At 42.0% G+C, this 16566-nt stretch overlaps 1 protein-coding gene across 4 annotated transcripts in view; it reads left to right on the forward strand.

The window, feature by feature from the left end:
* The first annotated feature begins 1674 nt into the window (after positions 1-1674).
* Positions 1675-16566, forward strand: part of UBE4B (ubiquitination factor E4B) — a 35331-nt gene continuing 20439 nt past the window's right edge. The window contains exons 1-8 of one of the 4 annotated variants that reach the window (XM_065738033.1): positions 1675-1835; positions 5664-5850; positions 10766-10901; positions 11488-11575; positions 13367-13511; positions 14281-14509; positions 14954-15361; positions 16189-16302. In XM_065738033.1, the coding sequence (XP_065594105.1) occupies positions 1812-1835; positions 5664-5850; positions 10766-10901; positions 11488-11575; positions 13367-13511; positions 14281-14509; positions 14954-15361; positions 16189-16302 (1331 nt within the window). In that variant the 5' untranslated portion in view covers positions 1675-1811. The remainder of the gene's footprint in view (positions 1836-5663; positions 5851-10765; positions 10902-11487; positions 11576-13366; positions 13512-14280; positions 14510-14953; positions 15362-16188; positions 16303-16566) is intronic. The other 3 variants (XM_065738034.1, XM_065738035.1, XM_065738036.1) reach the window with 3 other exon arrangements.

Raw genomic sequence — 16566 nt, forward strand, 5'->3', positions numbered from 1 at the left:
GTTAGGACAGGGACATCTGGAGGACTGGGAGTAAAACATAGAATATGTTTTCTGAATTCTGTGTGTTCGTTTTGGACCTGAGTGATGCTTTCATTTGTTTGGAAATGAGATCTATGATACTGTGGTACTCTGATATAAATAATACTTCCATGCAGCAAACATGCTGCCGCCCCACTTCTACCACTCATGTATTGCAGCAGTCACACAGACTTTGCTACTCCATTAGATGGCACCACTGCAACAGAACGTATTTTTGTTTCAACTCTAGTGATACCCAATGTTTTATGGATTCAATATTGCAGATGCGTTCAAGTCACACAGCTTAAAAACATGTATTCCAATTGTCTCTGCACGGGAAGCACCACAGAGGCAGTGCCAGGGAAAATTCAGACTGGATGTTAGGAGATACTACTTCTCTGAACGAGTGGTCAGGCACTGGAAGGGGCTGCTCAGGGAGGTGATGGAGACACTGACCCTGGAAGTATTTAAGGAACGTTTAGATGTTGTGTTGAGGAACACAGCTTAGTGAGAGCAATTGGTGATAGGTGGATGGTTGGACTGGATGGTCTTTTCCAACTCTGGCGATTCTCTGTTAACCTTAAGAAGTCTGTTAGTACAGAGACTACAAGTAGACATCAGAAAATTGCAATCTTAGAAGCTTGTGTGACCACAATCGTAACACCTCAGTGGTAAGGTTACTATTGAGAAGGCTTTACTATTAAAAATATAGAAGAGTTGCTATCAATTACATTCCTTTTTTACATTGCTACCTTCCTACTTCAAATGGATGATTTGAAGGCAGGCACTGCTACACCCTGCTCACTGGAGGATGCTCTGGAGATGCTAAGGGAGGAGTGCTCAGTGACAGAGCTGCTTACGATGAGCAAACTTAAGATGCCAACCAATTCACACGCCCTTAAAAAATATAAAATAATCATCTGGTAATGCCAAGAGAAAAGAAGTGAGGGAACCGTCTTTCGTTCTACAACTGGGGAAGAAAGGAGACAGAGAGGTAAAGGAAGAGAAAGAAAGGAAGACTATTTTACACACAACTATCCCTTTGAGGCATAATGGAAGGACGCGATGCAGAGAAGTTTGCGCTGTTGTATGGGAAGAAAACAAAATACCTCAAATGAGTCAAACAGCGCTACGGCGGCGGGCTCCATCCTCCTTTTGTAAGAATCGGGAAAAGCCCGTGGGTGCCTTTCTGGAGAAGCGGACAGACTCATGGAGACCCACCCAGTACCGCGACAGCCGCCAGCCCCGTGCCGCCACTCCCAGCTCCGGGCGGGAGGAGTACGACCACCTCACAGCCCTCCTTCCCGCCTTCGCGCCCGCCCCCGTTGCCATGGCGCCGTCGGGCTCCGCCCCTCCCTCCCGCCACGCGCCGCCCGCCTCCCTTCCCCATTGGCCGCCGCCGCGCGCGGCCCGGCATGCCCGGTTCCCTCAGAGGCCTCATGTGACCCACCCCCAAGATGGCCGCCGCTGTTCTCTGTTGTTTTGATGAATAATCTCTGCGCGGGGCAATTGCCGCGGCGCGGGCGGGAGCTGAGGCCGAGCGGCGCGGGCGGGTGCACGGCAGGCGGCGGGCGGCTCCTGACGGGCCGCGGCGGGCCCCGAAGCGCGGGCGGGCTGCGGGCGGCGGGCCGGGGGCGGCGGAGGGGTCGGCTGCCGGCGGGCGAGGCGAGGCCGCCCCGGCGATGCCCTTGTGAGGCGCGGAGGCGGCCGGAGAGCGCTCCGCGGAGCTGCCCGTCGGCGGGGCGAAGGAAAGCGCCCGCCCTCCCTCCGCGTTCACCATTAAGAGAAAGGCGATGGAGGAGCTGAGCGCGGACGAGGTGAGGCGGAGGGCTGTGCGGGGCCGTGTGGGGCTGCCGTATCCCGGCGGGCTGCTCGCCGCGGTGCTGCGTTCGGAGCGCGGCTTTGTGCCGAGCGCCGGCTCTCCGTGCGCCTCCTGGGTGCGATTTCCGACCCGATGTTCAGATCCTTCTTTGATCCGGAGCGAAACGCTTCAAATATTGCTTTGTCAGAGCGCTCGCCGAGGACCGTGTGCCTGACGCCGTTTTGTTTCCCCGCGGTCGCTGGTTTGCGGTCCCTTTGGCCGCCGCTCTGGGGCCGATCCGTGTGGTGTTGCCGGCTCCGGGAGCGGGGCGTCCCGCTGCTCCCCGCGCACTGCGGCCCTCGGCTCCTCGCTGCAGGGACCGCGGCCTTGTGAGAGAATCGTGTGTCTTAGGCTCCTTCGCACCTCTGCTTTGCTGTTTCTTAAAGCAATGGGGTCCGGATTCGGTGGTACAGAAAACGGCATTCTCACTGAAGTGCTGCTGTCTTACATCAGGTGTGATTTCTGACTGAAAAGCCCTTATGTGGCGGCAGCAGAAGGGGAGAAAAGTAGCCAACTTGAAATTAGTTACTAGGCTCCAGTAGGTGATGTTATCTCCTTGTGTTGGGCTGTATTAAATGTCACATGAACAGATTTTAACTTCCAGAGAGCAGAGATGAATAATTCATGAATGGCTTTGGGATGGTACAATGTATTTTAACTTCAGGATGTTCCCCGCTGCTGTCTCATACTGAAGTTTTCTTCATGTTTCCTTTTTTAAAGCACCGATTTTGTCTTTCCTTACATCCCATACCAAAAACCTTCAAGGATCTGGGGGAAGCAAAAATCCTCTCTTTTGGTATGAGCTTTTAGCATGAGTGTTGGATAACATCATGAAGATTGGGAACTGTGTAGAAACAAGTCAAGCAAAGAATGGCATAAAGCAGGACAGAATGAGGTGAACTTACTGTCTTTCACTATGTGTTGAGGAGTTCAAAGTTGTGCTGTCTGCCTATGGACCATGAGCAACATTCCCAGGAAATGAAGCGTGCCCTAAGCTTGGTTAACGTGCTAGAAGAGTACAAATTACAAGCTGTAAAGAATTCCAATTATGCCTTTATTGTACAAAGGTGGGATTTCTTCTGACTGCAGAAGTGGGAATGTTTCCTTTAAGAAATTCGTGAAGCAGTTCCTACTAAAGCAGATGTTGACTGTGAAATTACATATAGATCTGAGCTGAGGTGCACGAGCCCAGGGGGGCATTCCTCCTGCCTGTATCCTTACTGCTTTGCTGTGTGTTTCAGTTATCAGCTGCCACTAGCAGGATGCTATTTTTACGTTGGTTGTCACAATGTGTCCTGCTAACAGCTTTTTGGAAGCCCATTAAGATCAAAAATATATTTCTGAAAGTTACTATCCCATGACCAAATGCATCCAGCAAAAACTGTACTAATTAATAACACCATGCCTTTTCCATTCAACCAATTAGATTTTTTTTTTCATTAAGCTTTTAAGCTGTGTGTTATGGTGGAGGGAAGATAGGTTATGGAACAAACAGTGCTGATGTAGTAATTGGTACCAAATAACTTGTTATTGTTGGGCAATGTAGTGACGTGCAGTGCTTGTCATAGGTTGCTGTTGCAAGGAGTGCTGCTGAAATCAAGGGTTAGGCATTGTTGAGGGTATCCTAAACGCTCCTAAAAAAATAATTAACGTAAAAAAGCCCCACGTGTTGCTCTGTGGCAGTGTGTTTAGTCATGCAATCTGAAGTGAAGCCAGGTTGCTTTGACTTTGAACTCCTGCAGCTCTGACATGCTCTTTGTGCTACGTGGAGGCAGCGGGCTGCAGCCCAGTGCTGTGCAAACACTGCGTTGTCCAGGCCCAGCACGAGGCCCATGGCACTGTGCTGTCTCCATTGCACTGCCCAGGTCCTGCCCCACACGGTGTCCAGGCAAAGTGAATGAACTGGACAGAAGGTGTGCACCAGTTTCATGCTGGATTTTCTGGCTTCCATTTTGGCTTATGGCTCTGCCTCTCTGGTATAGCATCGTTGTTTCTTTGTTTTTTTTTCTCTTAAGTCTCTAATTTTCAGGTCAAATTTCAAGTTTCCTTGAAAATTTTGTGTAAACCTAGAGGACTATGATGACTCAAGTCAGTCAAACCCAGTTCTTTATCGCTCATTTGATGTAACCTTTGAGAAACCTCTCAGTATACTTGGGAGATGATTGATAATCTGTCATTCTTAAATGGGTAGGGAAATTCTTGAGTTGGTTTGAATTGCAGAATTTTATCTGATAGCATCCCAGTGTCCAGGCAGGTTTCTTTGTTACATGCCCTTCTTCAGAAATTTCTTCAGGGCAGGTTCCTGTGGAGCATTGGTCCATATGGAAGGTCAGTGCTTAATGGACTGGGGTGAAATCTGTGTCCTCCTGTTTGAATAATATCGACCACAGTTGGTTGTGTCGTAGCTTTGCTGTTGGTATGAGCTGCTGCAGTAGATGAAGAAGTGTGAAGTGGCACAAAAGAGCTCACTTATTTGGGAGGTGATGGAGAGAGGGTCTGTGCAAGTCATACCTTGTGAGGCACGTGGCTTCGGTTGAGTCATCAAAGTTTGACTGTGTTTGAGAGTGAATGTATAAATAAGTTGATTAATATTCATGTTTGGGTGTATTTGCCTGTGCCTCTCTCCCCCCATATAGTTCCAAATCTGATGTCTGATTTGATTTGATCTGTTCTTCCTTCTCTTGGAGTAGGTTTCACAGACCATTATGTGACTGCAGCAATGTGACATAGACACGGACTTGACATAGATCACTCTTTAGCTTCCCTCCCAGTTCTTCAGGATTGTGAGAAAAAATGCAAACTGAGGAATTACACTGGTGCTTGGGGATTTCAATCACAATAGGGAATGACATAAATGGCTTGTGGGGAGTGGACACGCTCAAATATGATGCTTTTACTTTGTGCTTGCTTTCTTGGTAGCAAAAGCTTTTGTATCAGGTTCTCTGAGGCAGCCTGCAATTATATACATTTTTTCTTCTGTATTTTTCATTTTCTGCTTCAAGTTTTGTGGTTCAGATACAAGTTTTTTAAGCTTTTTCTCGTATAAGCATTATATGATCACAAATGGGTTTTGATAAATAGGTTCAGAATAGTTTTCCAAAGGCAAATACTGCTTTGCCCTTCTAGTAGTGAAAACTGACTTTTTCAGAACTCTGTTTGGTCAAGCTACCCCAGGTAATGGCAGGTTGCTATTGACTGTCTTTGTTGGCCTCTCAAGATGCCCAGCTAGGTGACTTGTAGATCTCTAGTGTTACAGTGCAGTTTCAGCTAATATTGCATTCAGTCTTCTCTTAATAAAGCTCAGTTGGATCTTCTTAAGCAGAATTTTGTTATTACTGTTAAGTGGTGTAAAGTGAAGGTAAAGGTCATATTCCTATTAGCCCTTTTATCAGATTAATACAGTTTGTTTCATCAAATGCCATAAATCAGGAGGTACGTTAGAGGTTTTGAAGCTGCTGAACAGTAAATGTTAAACTTGTCTTACACGACTGTTAGAGGGACAGACGTAGAATTCTGCAGTGGAAATGGGCTTTGCAAGGCATAAAATACCTACCCAAAAAATAAACATCAGATGTTGTTGTTATTGTGCAGAGCAGAGTAATGGCAATAAGAGAGCTGCAGGTGATAGGTTTTCAAGTAACCTATATTTGCAGTGTTACAGGAGGGAATACCATTAGGTGTATATAATATATAATACCATTTAGGAGACCCAGCGGTGGGAAACTATGCAGTGTGTATATGGACGTGCAAATGAATGCTTGTTTGCTTGCTGTCCTTTGTGCAGATCCGTCGAAGGCGCCTTGCCCGGCTGGCAGGGGGACCCTCGTCCCAGCCCAGCACTCCGCTCACATCGCCGCAGAGAGAGACCCCTCCTGGGCCACCTACAGCAGCTCCGACTCCTGGGCCGTCCCATAGCCTTGGCCTCAATGTCCACAGCATGACCCCAGCTACCTCTCCGATTGGTGCATCAGGTAGGCTGGCCTTTGGGACAGCGGTGATTACTGCCTGTTGTGTCGGGTGTTATATTGCGACCCCTCATGTTCAAGGTGTGAATGCTGTTAGTATTTCTGCTTTCATAAAAACAACTTTCTGAAAGAAACATTCTGAAATGGTCTCTGAAGGTACTCGAGTCTTCATTTTCCAAGAAATAAATGGATTGTTAACGTTCTTCTTCAGGCGTCAGTAAAAGTAAGGATGATATTTGAAGTCTTCACCGAAGGTTGCTGAATGTAATGCAGTTTTCTGTTGGCAAATAATACAGGAAGAAAGCCAGCCTCTCCTTTCTCCTTGAAAGTAAATTCAGTCTTGCAACACAATTTTTATTGATTGACTCTTATGTCAGTTGGTCCCAAGTTCAATTCTGATCTTTAATTACTGGTGTTTGGCACAATTAAAAGTAGTGTGCTGTGACTGCGTTATCAACATAAGAATGAAGTATTTGTTTTCTTTTTTTCTTGCAATATTTTTTTAAATGAAGGCTTTCCCAATTCCAGTATTTACTGCAGTGAGTAGAAGTAGGATTTTTACAACTAGCAGCTACTTCAGACCATAAGAAGTTCGTTATCTATTAAAATCATACAGATACAGGAAGTATGGAAAGTTGGGAGGGTTATTTCATGAGAATATGGTCTTTACTTCTCTGCATATAATGCCACTTTTGTCTGAGGACGTTTTAATTTACAGCTGTGTACTTTGGAAATGAAACAAATGGGCATGTTTCTCCAGTATGGAGTCCTTTATCTGCAGACTTATTTGCAATCTTTGATATTGCTGAGTTAAGAGATTGGGTTTTCCAATCTTAAATACATCAAGATTATTTTGATCAGATTTTCAATGTGGTTTCTGATAATTCGGTAGTAATAATGTATTTTTTTTATGCTCCTTGATAAACATACAGAAATCTCAGTCCATGTAGCTGTTTTCTTTCCAATATGTTATGGGTTTTTGTTGTTTTTTTTTTTACTTTGGCAAGAACATTAATTTCCAAGCTTCCAGTAGATGAGAAATTTTATAATTTAATTATTTACAATGCTGGTCTGAGGTATCTGGAAGGGACTGCTCCCTGCTTATTTTGTTGCCTTGTATCCAGACCAGGACAGAGAAAAACTACTGAAAGCATTTCCTGAGCAAATCTCATTGCAGTTGGAATTTAACACTGCATGTTGTCATCGTGATCATAGACAGCAACCCAGAAGCAAAGATGTCTTTATTTATTTTGTGAATAGTACAGAGTTTGCTTACCGTGTTCACTCAGCCTGAGGTTACATGACTATTTTAATCCCTCCTAAGTCTGGCTCTTGCTGAAAGGAGCCTTTCTCTCTGCCTCTCCCTCTGCTGTCAGAAGCAGATGTGTGGTGAGGACTTAATCCAGGTGGAAACTAACCCACAAAAAATTAAATGGTTAGTTTTCAAGCAGATGCACAACTGTGTAACTGCTAATGCCAACAAAACAGGAGGTGTGGAAGCACCTACCTGAAGGTAGAAATGTTCATATACTGGCAGACTGGTTTATTGTGATTTGAAGTGGTTGTGTAGTCAAGTTCTCAGAGACTTCTGTTATATGGATTCATCTGTCTGCACTGGACAGTTGCTAATTACATGGATAAAACTTTCTTCATTAGAAGCAGAAGGTATCTTAGCAGTGAATTGCTTGTTTCCTATAGTGCCAGTTGTGCAGCAGTTCAGTAATGTGTATTTCTTTGCACATCACAATCAGAATTATGGTTAAATTGGGGGAATAAATCAGGAAGAAAGTGTTCACAACTGATTGTCTTCTGTATTTATTTAGTGTAAATGAGGACCTGGCTAATGCTGAGCGCTTTGCAGCAGCTCCTTTGCAGCAGTAGACTAGAATGACTGCAGAAGATTTTAATTTATTTGGACATACAGAAAGCAGCCCCAGCAGAGCAGTGTCCTTGTAAGCACCAGTTTTTATATGAAGTTGTATGTTGTAGTGGGATTGGGCCCATACATCAATTTCATGGAATGTGTGCTCACTTATTTTAAAAATACCAGACAAAATACTTTTGGAGATCTGAGAAATAGAGTATCAGTGGCAGCCCCACATTCTGGGCCTGTGATCTTCATAATTTCTGCATGCTATTGTAATTGCATTTATGGTTGTTTTTTTCTTTTTTTTAGGAAACTTCATGTGTCAGTTATTTTGTTGTATGCCTCATCCGTCACAGCTCAGATACAATTAAATTCTGGAAGATTTATTGTAAAATGATGTTTGGAAGGCAGTTGGTTTAAAGAGGCCTGTTAATGAGTGCTCCAGTACAACAGATCTAGTTGATTTTTAAAGTTGCCTTTGTTTAGTTTGTAACACAATTTAACTCAGTATCTGTGCTTGGTATTTCTGTATCCTTCGGTTCCTTGTAGAGATTGTGTTGGGTCTTTGGGACTTTTCCCTCCTGCAAAGTCTTCCAGTGTCATCCATCCCTAAAATTCCAGGACTGGAGGAAATAATTTAGAAATAGACTTGACATTTTCCTGTGTCTCAGGTGAAGTCTTTTGCAGATGTTTAATATTGGCATCTAAGTAGTTAAGTGAAATCTAACTTTTCTGTGAGGATCTTGTTTCCTATCTCTTCCTCTTTCCATAGAGAAAACCTAATGTGCTCAGGACTGTTGTTTGGATGTTGTTTATGGATGAGTGGTAATACTCAGTTTCAGCCTTGAAGATAAAGCAGAGAAGCCCCGAACAAAACAGTGAAAAGTAAATTCAGCAAGTATTTTGTGGTGTGCACCAGTTGTGTGTGCATTTCATGTTGTCTTATACTGCGGCGTACTTTTAGGTGGCTCCAGTTACAGAACGTGGCTGCTCAAATATTCTGTTTGTTAAATTCTTTTCTGAACACCAGTGCAAATGATTTATTTCCATTTTTTATCTGAAGATTGGAGGGGTTTTGATATACTAATTCCCAACCTACTACGAGGTTGAAGTTAAATATGTACGGTTTTTATACACAGGAATGTAGAACAAGAGTTGGAATGGTGCAGGGAAGCCACTTTTCCTACCCCCCATCATGAATTCTGCCAACTATCTTCTAAATGATTTTTTCCTTCTGCATTTTTTTTTCCTGTAGAATGAATTGTTTCAGGATCTTGAAATGCTTTGGGAACGTGTTACTGCTGTGGGTGCAGGACAAGTTGGCACTTCTCAGTAGTGACACAGAAACAGAGTCAGTGCTGGAATTTAAAAATAGGTTGTGAATCTGGTCTTACACTTCCCACCTGAAACCTAATATTCTTTAGGGAATGTCTTGTAAACAGCAGGTGAGGAATCTAGAGGAGTGGAATTCACTGCTATGTTCTTTTTAAGCAGGCAGACTACTATTGCCTTTTTCTGAAGGTTTTCCTTCCAGGAGTTTTGCTGCTGGTGTGCACAAAGCTCACAGAGATGAGAATACAGTTGCATTTTTCAATTAATGCAATTTTATTATTAAACACAACTTGGGCCAGTGTCACTGGATAGAAATTTTAGGAATAGACTACACTGAAGATCCCTCTCCATTTAGATGCTTGTAATAGCACTGGAACTTCAGTGTTCAGCTTCCAGTGTTACTGAACATAAGGCTTTTTCTGCATTGCTTGTAATTATGCATGTCTTCCTCATGCCTTTCTGGTCTGTAATGTCTGTCCAAAGCAATCTTCATTCCAAAATATATCCATTACTATGTATCCTAAAGCTCATCAGCCATTCTCCAAAGCCACATCATGTATTTCTGTGCATTTGTTGGCGTTACACTTAATAGTGCACGATGCTGGGACTTGTCTGATGCTTATTTTGTTCTCGTGGAGAAGTGAAAATAGTGATAATTTCTTATTAAGTTGTGGGAGAATTTGTCTAATGGGAAAACTGTCAGAATTCATATTAGTTGTCCTGTATCCTCACTCAAGGTAACTCAGTTGTGATGGTGCTGTTTGGGTAGGATTGACTTTTGGGAAAACCTTGGTGATATCTTAGGGTCACACCCAAAGCAGCCATAGGAAACCACAGTTGGCCACCAAGTTCAGCCCTTTGTCTTGCACGTAGGAGGACAAAGTTTCTCCAAGAAGAACTTGGAGAAAGCTGTAAGCAGCCTTTCTGAGATCTGAGGTGCAGGAGGAGGATTTTACGTGGTTCCAGTGGTAAAGATGAAAATGAAAGAGTAGTGTCTGTACAGAGGCAGTTGATGCTGTGTCTGTAACCCTCCTGCAGACTTTATGGAATTGGGAATGTGGCAGTATTTTTTTTTTTTTTTTTTTTACATTTTAAAAAACTTTTATTTTTTTATTTTATTTCCTTCATGCATTTGTTAAAAATGTTTCAGAATCTCACCGTGAGGTGACTTGTGCTTTCAGTGGTCTCCTTTGGAAGTTCCATGTATGTTGCATTTCAGTGTACAGATTTGAAGCACTCTTCTCAACTAAAGAAGGGAGGAAGCATGTTGAGTGAAAGGGCAGAATGTCCTTTTATTTTCTCTCTGGCTTCTTTCTGAACATTGTTATAAATCCATGCTAGTTGATTTAATTTAAGTATTACTCAAATCTGACATCATTCACTTAGCTAGTCCATATACAGGTTTTAAAAACAAATGGCTTTCTAGTGCTATTTATTATGAAATGAATCTCTGAGCACTTAATGCAAATTTCATTATGTTCGCTGTGTTATAATACAGGTAAGCATTTCTATATTGCTGCTGTGAAGAGTGGGAGAAAATACAATTCTCTATAGGGAATTATAAATATGTAATTTCTATTAACATTTATTTCCTAATGAGTTACTAGGAATGCTAAACAGCAGGATTGAAATCCAGTATTCCCTCACCTTTTCCATCCATGTAATTGTGTCATGCCTTCTCATCCCTGTGGTTATAACCTTGGTGGTCCCTTTTTTTTTTAGGAGTAGCCCACCGAAGTCAGAGCAGTGAAGGAGTGAGTTCACTGAGCAGTTCTCCGTCGAACAGCCTTGAAACACAATCTCAGTCTCTCTCTCGATCTCAAAGTATGGATATTGATAGTGTCTCCTGTGAGAAAAGGTAAAAGTTAGAAGAAGTAGTGATGATGATAAAAAAGAAAAAAAAAAAATCAGCATGTATAAGCTAGCAAATACTGCACCTTGCTAATCATCAAAATCTCTTAGGCAAGAAAATATTCTGCTGTTTCTCTTGTCCAGCCAAGTTAATGCAATAAGTTAAAATGCTTAAAAATGTCACACTGTTTAGACATTTGTAATGCTGTCTCTAGGCTGTCTTTCATGATAACTCCTGACCTAAAATGATGAAAGGCAAAATGTCATCTTAGATGTTAAATGATGAGCATATCTGTTGGGAACGATTAAACTGCTCTATTTAGAAGAGAGTATATTATGGAATGTGATAGCTATGTGGCTTGTATTGCCTGCTGAAGAAATGTAGTATTGTGTTTTTTGAATTTAGAATAAATGTAATTTGAGAAGGTTTTTATCAACCTGTGATTTCTAATTGCTATTTGTCCGTATGGCTGTTCCTATTGCATTGGTTCTTCCTCTGCTCTGTAAGATGATGTTCCTTCAGTCAGCATCTTACAGAACACTGTGCAGCTTTCTGCAACCTGATGGACTTTTCCTCTTGTTTCCACTTGCAGTATGTCCCAGGTAGATGTGGATTCAGGAATTGAAAACATGGAAGTGGATGAGAATGATCGCAGGGAGAAAAGGAGTCTGACTGATAAGGTTAGCTTGTTTATGTTGGCCTTTCACTTCCAAATTACATACATAGCTTATTGTAACATAGATCTTCAGAATTTCATGGTAAACCTCTTCAAATTAAGCAATTTGGATTTAACTGTGCTGGTTGTTGTTGTTTTTCTTCATCTTTCCAAAGTAGGTTGTGTTTCTATTCTGTAAAAGTTCATTTTTGTGTTTATTTTATGAAGGTTTCATCTCAGGCTGTGTAAATTCTGCCTTTTTTTACGTTGCTGCATTTTTCCTCCCTGACATGCTGTTACCTGACTGTAGCTTTGCAGTCTGTAATGTTCCTTGGTTTTGTCATGTGTTCTCCTCTTTCTCAAAATGGATGATGTTGTTTTTTGAAAAAACTGCTGTACTAGAACTGTATATGGCTAAGTATCCTAAAAAGGGAAACTGGAACAGGAACAAGGGATTAGAATGGAGGACTGATGTAGAATATTAGCTTGCAGTGGGTTCAGCAACCTCTCTGAATGTGCTCTCTTTGAGAGGCTGGAGTGAGCTTTCAGATGTCATCTATGGAAAAACTTCTTCACTGAATTTCCTCGTAAAAATTTATGGGAAGAAAAAAAAATCAGAAGCTCTAATATCAGAACTCTATTTGGAGTTTCTCAGAAATAGGTTTATTAGTGGTCTTTGGAAACTGAAAAAATATCTTATTTTCATATCCTAAAAAAGTTGTCTTATTTGTGCCCATGTCTATTTTTTTAATACACAGTAAGCCTGAATAAATGCTTCTTAAGAATTTTGAAGAATATTGCTGATTACTTACGTAGCTTTTAGAAGCATACTGAGCCCTGCTTCAGATGCTATGTATGCTGAATTAATGCTGTGTAATAGGATTTTCTTCTTATATGAAAATAAGAATATTTAGCTATCGAGGCATAGACAGGAGGTAGAACTGTTTTAAGTAGAAAGAGGAAGAAAGCAGGTACACAGCTTTAATTCGTTTGTAGGATTGCCGTCTTGGTCATTTGATTTTAAGGTCCATGTGCAATAAATCCCCAAAGAAATGGGACATCAGGGTAGGGAAGTTTTTACAATTCTTGCAGTGCTCGTTAGATGCCTTTGTTTATTCCCAGTCTGTCAGTAAGAAGCTCAGCTGGGAGAAGCCTGGCTTCATGCCATCCAGCAATAACCCTGCTGCAGAATCCTCTTCAGTCAACTCCTAGCTGCGAAGCAGGCAGCTGGACAGCTTGCATTGTGCTGCTGTGAAATAAACAGCTTGGAATCAACAATCCTCAGAGGGGAGGGTCTCAGTGGAAAGTAGAGGGAAGCTTCGCCAGCTTGGCTCAGTTACTCTTTGCTTTTTGATGTCTCCAAATGAGAAAGTGAATAGGAGGCAGTGTAGACCTCACGAGCAAAGTTTTTTTGCTTGTTTATCTGCATTTGAAGTGATACCAGTAGTAAAGCCTTCTCTGCAGAGGTAAGTTCAAGAGGTACAATTACATGAGAGGCTGTACAATACCAGTAGAGTAATGAAGTCAAATAAAAATGTGCTAACGACTTGGCATCTATGATTTGTGGAATGAAGGAAAGCATGTGAGACGGTAGTGGCTGGAAATCTGCGTGCAGTCAAGGGTTACCTAGTTGCAGTTAGATGATGCCCAATTAAGGGAGAAAACTTCTCAGTGTTGCCTGTTTTTATCAACCTACCTTTTATTCTTTCTTTTAACGAGCTGTTTAAAGAAGACCTGTGTCTGATGCAATTGTGACTTGACCAGTGTAATTATAATTAATGCAAGTAAGTTTATTTTATTTTTTCCCCTAATGGAGGAACCTCTGTCTGGGTCTGAGGTATCCGAGGAGCAAGCTTTACAGCTGGTCTGTAAAATCTTCAGAGTCTCCTGGAAGGACCGAGACAGAGATGTTATCTTCCTGAATTCACTCTCTGCTCAGTTTAAGCAGAACCCAAAAGAAGGTAGGAATCTGAGCTGTTAGCACTGTTTGAGGTGGTCTTGGTTGGGTGGCATGTTCTTTAGCTTTACCTTTACATCTCTTAATTTCAGTGTTAGGAGCAAAGTTCATCTGGTGCCAGCAGATATAGCAGGAAATGGGATACCCAGAAAAGAACATGGGAAAAATTGATAGTATTTCCTGTTGTAGTCAATTATTGTGGCCTCTCTAGTTATTTCTTCTGTCGTCACATGAATGCAGTGATACTGCAGCGTTGCTGGATTTTTTCAGAAACCTCTTACTGACTTAATGGGTTATCTTGAGTCATAATTAACATTTAAAGGTTCATTTGATATAATATAGTCCAAAATTGACAGCTTATAATATTACGTTGTGACAGCTGTAGTTTAATTTTTTTCTTATCTGTCCATATGTGGTTTGTGGTATTATGTGCATTTTTCTTTTGCAGTATGTCTTGCCCAAAGCAGTAGCAGAGTGGTAAAATACAGGAGATGGGCAAGGCAGTTTTAATAGTGAGTCCTAACAACATTAGGTCATCTATGATCTTTGGTACTTTCTACAAGAGTTATAATTATGTGTAGTTGTATGTTCACAGCCAAGTTCACACAAACAACAATAGTTGTAGTCTTTGGTAGATTGCTTTTGCTAAGAGAAGCACTTGGTTCACACGTGTAAATTACTGTCCTTTTTAGTTGAAATATCTACATCTCTAACTAATGTGTAGTTGAAGGCAGTAGATGGAGGTACTAAATCACTTATTTTATTCCTAACAGTGTTTTCAGATTTTAAGGACTTGATCGGACAGATCTTGATGGAAGTGCTGATGATGTCCACCCAGTCAAGGGATGAAAACCCATTTGCCAGTCTGACAGCTACATCACAGCCAATTGCTGCAACTGCCCCGTCTCCTGACAGAAGCCTGATTTTAAACACTGGCTCCAACCCAGGAACCAGCCCTATGTTCTGTAATATGGGCTCCTTTGGTTCCAGTTCATTATCCAGGTGACTTCTAACTGAATATTGATCTCACTTGAGTATTGATGGTAGACTTAGAGAGCCACAGAAATATCCCTAGAGCAATACGTAGAATAGATTTTAGAAGTTCTTCACTGTTTTTCTTGTGAATGTCTCTACAGTCTCACCCTTTTTGGTTATATTGCCATGTCTAGAAGGAGCGTATTTGACAGGGTAAAGCTGTGTAGCTGGTTCCTTCTGAGAAGTCTCCCTAATTTACATCAGGGAGGGCTGTGGCTCTTAATGTGTGAATTGCAACATAGTTTTATTTAGCATTAATAAAAAGGATTAGTGTGTGTGAGCTGCAGAACTATAACTGAAGAGTCATCAGAAGGGGAAGGGCATCTGCTGCTCGTTTTATCTTTTTCACCCTTTTTCTTCATATCCTAAATGACTGCTTTTTTTTTTCTTTTTCCCCTGTGACTGGTTTAGTCTCTATGGGACTAGTCCAGCTCCTACTACCAATTTCACAAGCTATGTACCAATGACTGGTTCATCTCTTACCCCACCAGCCAGTTCAGTTGCCACCACATCTGTGCCTTCCATTACTGTCAGCTCTCACCTCACAGCAGCCAGCCCTTCTTGGACCCAGCCTTCCTCTCCGAGGTACCGGCCATATACTGTTGCCCATTCTGGAGGCTTTTCAGCTTCTTCCATCCCACGTTCCTTGAGTATTTCCATCCCAGCTAGTTCAAGTCCTCCAGTCATGGCTGCTAGCCCTCCAGCCATGCCGCTCACTGCGCCCAGACAGAGACCCATGACGATGGGTCCGCCTTTGTTTACTGCTTCACCCAGTACCTTGCGCAGGCGTTCGTCTTTACTGAACAGGATTCCTTCTAGGTATTTCACAAGAACAAAAAGAGTGCATTTAGTGTGTGCTGTGCAGGGTGTGGCATGATCTTGCAATTTGGAAGGGCTTGTGTTTGTGCTGAGCTCACCCTATTCACCTGGAGTTGATTCTCTGTTTTGTTTTGTGCTAATAATTTGACTTGCTAACAAGCACTCTTTGCCAAAAATGCTTAAGCTGTCTCTGTGAGCATTTGAGGCATAATGCAATTACCTTAAAGATAGCAACATTGTGCTTATTTCCTGCTCATTTTACATCCATCCCATTAACTGTTAGCATTCTGTTCATTTGCTTCTGCTGGATAGTAAACCAAGCAGACATCCTGCTCTGAAATCACTTTTCTCAGTAGGCTGTAGCTGATTTGCTGAAAGCTGTTACATGCTGGACTGTGTTAGGTTTGATTCCCTGGTGCATACATTTAAATTACAAATTAGCCTGTTTCTGTAGGCTAGGCCAAGTACTACTGCATTCTCTCTTTGGCTGCTCCTAGAATCCCCATTCCCTGCAGGAGGTAGAAATGAGCAGGCAAGGTTTTGGAGCCACTGCTGAACAGTTCAGTAGCTGAGGCCAAAATTTTTTTCACGATCTTCAAAATTATTTTTACATTTTTTGGTTTTGAATGTATGTTGTTTAGGTATGTGAATAACTCGTGGTGTCATGGAGCATGGTAGTATTGTTTTGGTTTGTACTAATGCAAGTTACCTGGCTGCATGCTTAGAGAAAATGGTTTTTGGCAGACTTAAAAGAAAAGCTGTTGTGTTCTTTCCTTTTGGCATAAAGAAACACAATCTGATGGCCTTTTTCATTTCTGTTATGGTAGTATATACGACAACCCTTTCTCCCTCCTCTTCCTTGGCGTTTCTGATGTGTCTGAGGACAGTAGTGACGAAGAAAATGAAGATGATGATTTTTCTTGTGTCCAGTTTGGGTCCAGGTATCGGAGCAAGAGAACGTAACCTGCATGTCTGGTTGCGTAGGAACTAACAGTGTGTGTAGTGCCAAGTGTTTTTCAAAGTATCTTGGGCAATGAGTAAAGCCAAGCAGGTGACCATGGTTGTTTGTAAGAAGCTATATAAACATGTATAATGAATGCTAGTTAGTCAGCTCTTTTTTTTTTTGTTCTTTGAAGAGATGACTGGGATTAAGGAAATGTTAATCATGCTGCCTTTTAAGTTTAATGAGCACAGTTTCTGAGATG

The sequence above is a fragment of the Cyrtonyx montezumae genome, unplaced genomic scaffold, assembly GCF_038088225.1.
Source record: "Cyrtonyx montezumae isolate F1298 unplaced genomic scaffold, pur_monq_1.0 scaffold_21, whole genome shotgun sequence".
In the NCBI taxonomy this organism is placed as follows: Eukaryota; Metazoa; Chordata; class Aves; order Galliformes; family Odontophoridae; genus Cyrtonyx; species Cyrtonyx montezumae.